Source organism: Octopus bimaculoides, chromosome 4, assembly GCF_001194135.2.
Source record: "Octopus bimaculoides isolate UCB-OBI-ISO-001 chromosome 4, ASM119413v2, whole genome shotgun sequence".
Taxonomy (NCBI): Eukaryota; Metazoa; Mollusca; class Cephalopoda; order Octopoda; family Octopodidae; genus Octopus; species Octopus bimaculoides.
Genome location: NC_068984.1, coordinates 49,713,667 through 49,723,975, shown reverse-complemented (window position 1 = coordinate 49,723,975; position 10,309 = coordinate 49,713,667). Strand labels below are relative to the sequence as shown.

At 38.2% G+C, this 10,309-nt stretch overlaps 1 protein-coding gene across 3 annotated transcripts in view; it reads left to right on the top strand.

The window, feature by feature from the left end:
• LOC106881250 (solute carrier organic anion transporter family member 4A1) overlaps positions 1 to 10,309 on the top strand; it is a 193,017-nt gene that overhangs the window by 169,439 nt on the left and 13,269 nt on the right. For all 3 annotated transcript variants that reach the window (XM_052967048.1, XM_052967049.1, XM_014931570.2), the window contains one exon: positions 4,990 to 5,111. In XM_052967048.1, the coding sequence (XP_052823008.1) occupies positions 4,990 to 5,111 (122 nt within the window). The remainder of the gene's footprint in view (positions 1 to 4,989; positions 5,112 to 10,309) is intronic.

Genomic DNA, 10,309 nt, shown 5'->3' with positions numbered 1-10,309 from the left:
ATATATATATATATATAGTCAATCCAAATATGAACAAGCAAGAAAAAGCAACAACGCGAGGATGTGGAACAAGTACTGTTATTGGACGCTCAGGAAAGAAAAGAGGATTTCATGTTTCGAGTGGAGCTCTTCATGAGAAATATAGAAAAAGTCCAAAGAAGGGAAGACGGAGAAAGAAAATCGCCAAGACAAAGAACGATATAGTAAATACCATACAAGATATACTTCTGATGATTGAAAATATTTGCGCTTTAGAAAAAGAATGTGTCTAGCGGCAGCTGCAACCGGCTCAGAGGTGATAGTTTCAAGCAATCAACAATTCCCCGAATTAACATTTCGTTAAAGTGGGGAGTGGGGGCTAGACAAGCACACACTCTCTCCCTTCTCTTTTTCTCGCACGTGCACGAAAGAGGCATCTTCCATTACATTTGCAAACGCAGCCAGACTGCTGAGATCAACGTGGTTGAGGGTCAGCTTGACCTTCTATAACGTTTATCTCCCTCCTGTGACGCATGTTTAATGCCAGTTCGCAGAAATGAAATAAAGTAAGGCTTAGCAGCAAAGAAGAGATAAATGTGACGTCTAGGTGTACGTGGAGGTGTTTTGCAGTTTCTGATTCAAAAGAACCTATTGTACAAAGGAGACAACAGGGGGTGGGGCAGTTGATTTGTGGAGGTTGTAACGTGTTGGTGCAGAGCATCATTGGCAAGTCAGTCGAATTAACTTTTTAATGTTGTCTAAGATATCTGTATGTATGGTAGTAACTCCGCACTTTCATATGAGTAAAGTGTACTCTTATGTTCATCCTACTTAAGCTATGTGTAAGCGCTGCACATTTTTCTGTCAGAGTAGAGGAAGCTTAGCATTTGTGATAGATTTTTTTTAATGTTTACATATTGCGCAACAATATGTTATAAACAAATTCACATAATTCACATGCATACATAGTATATGGAAATTCTCTCTGCATTCTCGATCATTATTTATCTACATGCTAGTCTTATAGTTTTATTAAATTTCGTTTTGTACGCATATACATACATCTCTCTTTCTCTCTCTCTTTCTCTCTCTCTCTCTCTCTCTCTCTCTCTCTCTCTCTCTCTCTCTCTCTCTCTCTCTCTCTCTCTCTCTCTCTCTCTCTCTCTCTCTTTCTCTCTCACAGTACGTGTATAGAATCCGATAAAAATTTGAATCACATATATATTGGTAGAAACACATAAACCAACACTCACAGATACCAAAACAAATAAACCGGCTCGTTACCCGATTATAAAATTCTGTACATGTTCGAGTAATATCGATTTCCTACATAAGTGTAAAGGCAACACTTATACTGTGGATGCCAAATGGGGAATTGTGATAGTCATATAAATGTTGCATCTCGACAGATCTTTTTATGAGAAATGATTGAAATCGCTAGAAATATGTTGTACGAGGAGCAAATCGATGGAAGTGAAAGAAAGACTTGCTTTTGCGGTTCTCAAAAATGTTCAACTTCCTATTATCTCCAAATAGTTCGGAGTTGTTGTTATTTAATCCTTGTTCATCTCTGATAGAGCAAACTTAGGATCAACCGAGACCTTGCCGTCCTTTTTTTTATATACAGGACAATGTGTTGTTTCTGCCTTGAGACCATAGTATGGTCCATGAGAGATTTTGTTGGTATTTCTAGCAGGCTGAAATACTAATATACTAACAAAACGATCATTATTAGAGTAAACTTTACCAGCCTTGGATGTCCCTTTTAATGGATCGTTTACAAATTCGAGTTCACCGATATTAGTTGGTGTAAAGAAGAGAAGGATATCTGCAATCCGAAACCTAGTCCTATGTGTGTGTGGGAAGAACATTGCACAATAACTAGCATAGTGGTTTAGAAAGCATGACATAAAAGGTTCAATTTTCATAGAAATTTAGTTAATTTTTCTCTCTCGAATCGGTTTACAAATGCATGCGATTGACGCTACTGTTTAGCCTCAGATCAGTGCCAAGAGACAGAGCTATGAGAAAGTGCTTCAGTCCCGATCACTCACTTTTATTGCTTGTTTCTGTAACCATGATAAATCTGGGATTAGATTATCCATTGTATTAGGTAATAAGACAGAGTGTATTTCGCGGGAGATTGAGCAGTTATTTTTAGAAGACTGGACGACTACACTGAGACTTTCTCATTAGTTCCTATATATACATTCCAGTGTGCATGTGTTTGTGAGTGTAATGTTTATATATTGCTAATAGTCTGCCATTCGACGTAATGAATTCTTTGTTAGTCAGTCTAAAAGAGATGACTGACACAGAACTAGCAGATCAGACCAAATTAAGTTCTTTCTCTCCTCCTACCCAACCACAATTGCAAACTCATAACAACACTTATTGTTTCGTTAACAATATATAATAATAAAGCACTCGACTTTATTAAGCAGGTTGGATTGATTTGACTTATATTCAATAACTTCACTTCTAAGCTTTGTGTGTGTCCGTTGCTCTGTATGGATCATCCAACAGAAACAACACTTGATGAAATTACATAAAACCGCATAAAATGGCTTCACATATGCTATAATTAAGCTTCCTGTTACTCTCATAACAGACTGATATAAAGATAGGGAATATTGTAGATTAATTTTGTATGTTTATATCGGTGATTTGAGGATGTTTTTGGTTGTTGTTTCTTCTTTGATCAGATGTCGGCAATTGTATTCTGTGACACACATTATTACAAAGTGTAGTAGATATAATGAGTGGAAGACCTGATATAAATATTTATGTGTGTGTACGTAAGTAAAAGTAAAAAGGCAGATAAATACAAGTAGGCCTGATGATTATATTTACGTGGAATACAAACAGAAGGAATTGGGTATTGTCTTTTTATTTCCATACTCATTCGACCAGGATCGCTTTTATGGCCGACTTTCAACATCAGAGCCACCTGCTCTGGATGGAGTTGGAATTGAAGTTCTCATTTATATGAATACAACTCCGTGAATGTCTGTACCAAGTTTGCTTTGCCGTTTTCCAACACATACGCACACATATATGCATGCGTACGTGCATGCCTGCATGTATATATATATATGTGTATATATATATATGTATATATGTATATATATATATGTATATATATATATGTATATATATATATATATATATATATATATAAGGGTTAACATAGTGCGCAGCTGGTCTGAAGTTTCTGAAATATCCACAATTTTGTCTACGAATCGGAAGTATTGGTTTTTCGCAATTGCCATTGATTACCACTTTTCCAATGACTGTCTCCGATGACCATTTCGCGCATGTAGCGGAAATCTTTGGAGAGATGGTATCTGTTCCGATCGAAACTTCTTGCTGGAAATCCTTCTCGACTTAAACTCTTACGGATAGTGACAGCAGAGCTATGTTACTGATACATCCTGATTTTATCTCCCTGAGAAGTTTTATGTATTGTGCCTTCAGAGATTTCAGCACTACTTCACTTCAATGATATGGAAGCTATTTTCAGAATCTGTTAGGTAATACAAAAAGGGGGCTTATGATATTTCGCTCGCTCTAGAAACTGTTAGTGTAAATACGTAGCCTGTTTCTGTTGTGCTCTAGTTCTGTTGAAAACTCGCTTGTTTCTTCAATTGTTGGTCGTCGAGATGTTCCGAATGTCTGGTGTCTATGACGTTTGTAAACAGCTTGTAGTGGTGAGACAAGGAGCGTATGGTGCAATAGTTTCCTAGATTTCTTCTCTTCACCATTTTTATAAAGCAAGTTAGCAATGGATTTCTTCTATAGTATTTTTCCTGTCAAATATTTATTGTGCATAGAAAGAGGACTTTCTACAGCTGCTCTCTTTAATATTTTTGGAGGCTACATTTTATCACCTTGCGAACATTCTTCGTTTCTCTGACCAGAAAGAGTGTCACTTCTTCAAACATTTGCTATTATACTAGATCGAGGGTCACTGATGATTTAAAAACATTGGATGTAGAGGATTTTACAGACTTGCTTCACCTTTGTTTTTGTCTATCAACGTGAGCTCGTCATTGTTCTTGAGCGCCATACTCTGTTTTATATAATATTCTTTCTCTTCTGCAACTCGCAGCAGCTTTTTTACTTTATAGGTTCACAGTATTTTTCCAGCTGTTATTCCCTTGCAGAGACCGGAATACTTGCTGAGAAAGGTTATGCATTCATTGTCTTGGTTTGGGTATTTTGCAATGAGTTCATAAAATCGTTAATTTTCAGTTACTTAGTTGAAAAAGTATTTCAGTTTTCTAATTCAGCGGCCATTTTCGACCTCTTGCTATTTACACGATGGCTAATTGCAAGTTCGACGGAATGCTCCTACATAGGGTTGGGTGATTAGCCCTGGCAATCGGTATCTAAGCAGAATTTGAACTCAGAGAGCCGAAAGAAATATTGCATGACATCTTGTCCAACGCTCTTAAAAGTTCTACCAATCCACTACTCTGGAATGGTACTTTACATATCAAACCTGAAAGTGTGATAGACAAATTAACATCGCTGGAATATGAACTCAGCGAGGATCGCCGTTCAAATGCTACAAAACGATCAATTCGACATATTACTAATAATACTAGATGTATGACCAATAAAATGTTTTTAAAATGTTAGTGATTAAAGTTGTAAAGTAGCAACCTGTGATCTTCTATCAGTTTATTTCTGCTGTAGATGTTCCGGTCTGTCTCTAATTAAAGGAGCTGAACTGTAACGCGACGCATTCACTATACTTTTGGAGATGTCTTTGTTTATTCTGTCAGAAGACTGTATGGTTAGATTAGCGTTAGATCCAGAATAAAATAAGGATGAGATTTTTGCTTTGTTTGGTCAAAAAGCCTCGAAAACTGGACAGACGCTTGTAATTTGTGAAAGAGTTAAATTATACCTCTAAATTTAAATCTATGACACTGTATCTAACTGATATATCTTCTCGGCATCATTTTATCAAGTTGATAATCCTCTCTCTCTCTTATTTTTCAGCATTGGCATGAAGTCCGGTAACGCCAAATTTGTTGGTGCTTGGTGGATTGGATTTCTTCTCAGTGGTCTCTATGCCATTGTTATATCTTTGCCGATCTGTGGTTTCCCACGAGAATTACCAGGTACGGAAGATATTTTTGTTCAAATTTAAAATTCAAATATAAAATTTAAATGTTAATTTATATTTTATTTAAAAACAAAACATTAAGTTTTAATCTATGTATTCGTATTTATATAGATAAAATTCGTTGCAAACATGAACTGAGTAAAAATTTGAAATTTGGCTTAAGAAGAGAGAATAGTGTACCTGGTAACGTGATCACCTGGCTAAGTACATTGTCTTTTGTCCAAGTGTCTTTAGCGGGTCTGATGATTTCTTTTTCACTCTTAAACAAGGGCTGATAGGGATGTTTTTTTTTTTTTCATCTAAACAGATGTGTTTGGCTGTTGAAAGACCAGCTCCGTGGCTATTAATTACAGTTCACTTTCATTCTATTCACACTGTTAATAGGGAAAGCGTAAACATCACTACACTTCACTCCATTCTACCTGAGCTTGGCAGCCCTCAACTGATTAAAAATTTACAGAACACACACACACACACACACACACACACACAATTGTGTGCTGACAATTGTACTAAAGGTTGTTTGCTGCATGTAGAGCCGCACTGATCAGAGAATGCTGTACCAAACCTTTTATACACCCATCGGATTCCTTAATTTTAATATTCACTCTACATTCAATTGTATCGAGTCCTTTCTTGTTTGAATGTTCTCCTCAATCTCCGTATTAAGCTAATGCTATCATACACACACACACACACACACACACACACACATACACACACACATACACACACACACACATAGACACACACATACACACACACATACACACACTCTCTCTCTCTCTCTCTCTCTCTCTCTCTCTTATATACAATGATGCACGCGCAAGTGTCCAACTTTCGCTGTCTCATTCACACTAAACAAGAACCACCAAACAGTGTAACCACCCATTAGAGGTTTCGTGAGTTCTCTGCTAGGTTAAATGCATTATTGTGATGAAATCCTACCACGGGTACAGCTGGGAAAAGAGGCTTACTCCTAAAGTTAGTAGGATTATTATCCATGGATACAACCGCATTTACTCTCATGAATGCGTTTATCTATGTGTGTGCGTATGGCAGAGAGAGGAGGGAGAGAGAGAGAGAGGAGAAATAATTGTTACACATCAGCTAACGCACACACGAACGCGTGCGCGCACACACGAACACACACACACACACGCGCGCACTGTATAGTTATGGTACAGTTGCACGTAGAATGAGAGAGAGTGGCTTATAAGTTTTCAGACATTTTCTGGTTCATTAGCTCTGGGTCAGTTCTGATCAAACTCACCTTATCACAGACATTCCAGCCGTGTCCATCCTGTCTTTTTTGAGTAAATTGGACTACTTTAGTTAATGTGTCTCTTTCCTTTTTTTTTTTTTTAAGATAAAGAATATAATCTGAGGGAGATTGGTTGCTCAGTTCTAGCGACCACGTGGAAGCCTCGTTGTCGACTTGATTTTGTTTAATAGGTCAACTGTTCCATTTTAAGTGACACCACAAACATCATCACCACCGCCACTATCATAACCACCACCACCACCACCACCACCATCTCACCATTATCCCCAGCATCTTCACTACCACCATCATCATCATTACCACCATCAACACCATCAGCATGAAACAAGTTTTAATAGGTCAGTATGTCCCATTAAGTTTCCCCACCACCATCGCCATCATCCTCATCGCCCCTATCAGCATCATCACCACTATCATCATCATCATCATCATCGCCATCACCACCACCACCCTCCACCAGACCAGTATTGCTTAATAGGTCAGTATGTCCCATTAACTATCACCACCACCCTCCACCAGGCCAGTATTGTTTAATAGATCAGTATGTTCCATTAAGGGTTGTCTTCCCCTCACCTGCCCAGTACTGTCGTGTGGTGGTGCTGGGTTGAATTTTTGTGGAGAAAGAGAGGAAATGCGATGTTTAAATTCCAAGTCTCTTATCAGAAGTCGTAGCAGTGTGTATTAAATGTATTTACGCTGCCGCTGCTGCCGTTATTGTGGTTGTTATTGTGATATTGTAAGTTGTTGCCGTAATGGTGGTGGTGGTGGTGTAGATGCTGTTGATAGTAATAATGGCGTTGCTTAAAACGACAATGGTGGTAATTTTTTTAAAAGGCAATGTTTATGAAGCTACAAAAGACTTGCGATGGTGATGTGGGTTGCAGATGCGCTCGTGGTATTTTGATAAATATTTATAGTGATGGTGTGGCGATGGTGTCAGTTAAGTGGTGGTAGTAGTAGTAGTAGTAGTAGTAGTAGTAGTAGAAGAAGAAGGTAGTAGCCTGATTTAATGTTATGTCATTGTTATTTAGCTCTCGGTCATTATTGATTGGTCAAGCAGACCCCTGATCAAAGGCGTTCCACTCATGATCATCTTGTCGTTAGTAGACTGTATCTGTAGGACTACATTATTCAAGGCATCTTTCCATTCTTTTTTTTTTTTAAATATGACATGGTCTGAGGAAGCTACTGCTAGTTCTTGCGGTTTACACAATCACATAAATACTCATTAAGTCGTAGACTAACTTAAGCGATGGTGGTTACAACAAGCAGACAGGAGGTTCCAGCCACGATCATTTCGTCATTACCAGACAGTATTTCTATGACTTATATTAATCAAAGTGTCTTTTCATTTTGATTTTTAAAACGATAGGTAATTAGCTGAGGGAATTTGCTACTATTTCTATCTAGCAAGTCACACAATCACATAGTTTCGCTCGTTAGATCATAGATGGTGGCCGTAGTAATGCTGATAAAAGTATTGGGAGAAGAAATAGTTTGATGATGACATTGTTGGTGTTTGCTGTAAGATCATTAACAATTGTTGTATTGTATTGCTGACTCCACTGGCAACACCACCTAACGTTTAACTGAACTGTTTGTCTTAATATTTTTAAACAAGAACCAGCCTGTTTAGAATATACCAGCGCTACCACTATCAGTAGCAGCAGTAGCATAAACAATACCACTGCCGATCTTAGAAAAACCCTATAATCTAACTGCCATCTTCATCAGTATCTCTATCATTATAAACATTACTACCACTTTCATCACCGCTGTCGTCGTCTTCACCACCACCATTACTATCACCACTATAATCATCATGATCAACATTATAAACCACCGACGAAGTAGAAAACTAGTATTTCTCATCGTTCAGATCTGTTCATTTGACCTCCATTTTCCCGAGATAATATATATACCCAGTACAACATTAATGTCCTTTCATTCTTAAAGCTAGTATTGCCTGGTCTGAGAGAGAGTTGGCTATTATCTTTTACATATCGAGAAATCACATACTCCTCCCCATCCCATCTCGTTAGTACGGCGTCTTGCTAATTTGAATATTGCGAATGCAAACAGGTTCTCAGGAAAGTGAACGACGCACTGCGCCAACACAAAATGCCTTACAAATCTGGTCTTTTTCCAGCTTTACTGCAGCTAATTTATTTGGTGAATATCCTTACCTACTACTGTTTCATCCATTCATTAAATTTTCACAAGGTTTCTGAAACAAACAAACAAAAAATCCGTTATTACTTAATTTGGGAATTGAACGAATACATACGAATACGTATCTACTACTTGAGAAAGAGATGGGTGGGGGAGAGAGAAAAAGAACGATTTTTTTTTTTTTTTACTCCTATTTCATCAGAGAAAAGAAACTAGCACCCGCACCTATAACCCTTCACTGTTTCTGGGCCTCGGTAATTGTTGATAAAAAGGAAGAAGTTGTCCGCAAACCGGAAACCTTGTCCATATTGCCAAGAACCAGATGGTGGTATTAGACCGAGCGACGGATGAAGGATGGTAGAAAAAGAGAGTACGTATCAAATATGAAGATGCTGACTCCTTGTTGTAATCTCATAGAATGTATCGTCATAATTGCCATCATTTTTGTTTTTCCAAGCTGGTATAGGCTACACCGTTTCCTGTTTTCTAACTAAGGTATTTTCATTTCTCTAGTCTTCTCACGTCGAAAGCGACAAAGATTGTTAAATTACGGGTCTTTTCCTCACTGGGGAATATATATAAAGATACCGTTTGTTGCTCAGGCGGTGTTAATGAGAACACGTGGAAGCGACATTCCCACATACGACGCTTGAACAAAAGATCTCTAATTCTTCTTGTTTATTAAGTAATGGACAGATGTCGCACAACATCTACATGAACACACTGTAGATTAAGTAGATCTGAAATTATGCCGTATTTTATTGGCTTGCGCATTGCATTTCGATAGTTTACTATGTACATGCCTGAATCTGCGAATATACATGAGCACATTGCAACATAATAGGGTAGGAGCATCATAGGTGTGTCTAATGGAATCAGGAGGCAAGGTCGATGTATGACATAATGGCCTGTGTGTATGCTTAAGGCGGGTTAATAGTGCGCATGTGTGTGTGTACATCTGTTCGTGTGCATATATGTGCGACTAAGCACTGTGTGCGCGTGTACGTACGTGTGCGTGCGTGCGTGCGGAGGCTTGTACAGACAACTTGCCATAGTCTATGTTTTGAACCTGTTCACGAACATAGCAACGAAGAGTAGTGCACATACACACACACACGTACACGGCGATGAGATTCCACCCAGTTTCCGTCCATAAAATTCATTCACTAGGCATTAGTCGGCCTTGGGCTATAGTGAAAGACACCCGAGGTACGCACAGTAAAACTGAATCCAAAAGTCCTTGGTTGCAAAGAGAACTTCTTAAGCACACGTCCAGGCCTTTCATCTTTGGTAGTAAAATGATACACACTATTTTCAGTGACGTTTTCGTATTATTTATATAGGGCATTTGATTGGCAGAATTTTGGTGGGTAGTCGGTAAAAACGCTTTGCGTATTTAGTTACCTCTCTTTATGTTTCGAGCTCAAATCTCTCCTAGGTTAATTTTGCCCTTCATCCTTTAGTGAGGTGCCTCAGCGTGGTTGCAGTCCATGATCGAAACCAACAAAAGAATAAGATTAAAAATATAAAGTTGCATCACGGTTCTGGGTTCAGTCCCACTGCATGGCACCTTGGGAAAGTATCTTCTATAGCCTCGGGCCGACCAAAGCCTTGTGAGTGGATTTGGTAGACGGAAACTGAAAGAAGTCCGTCGTATATATATATATATAATACATATATATATATATATATATAATATATATATGTGTGTGTGTGTGTGTGTGTGTGTGTGTGTG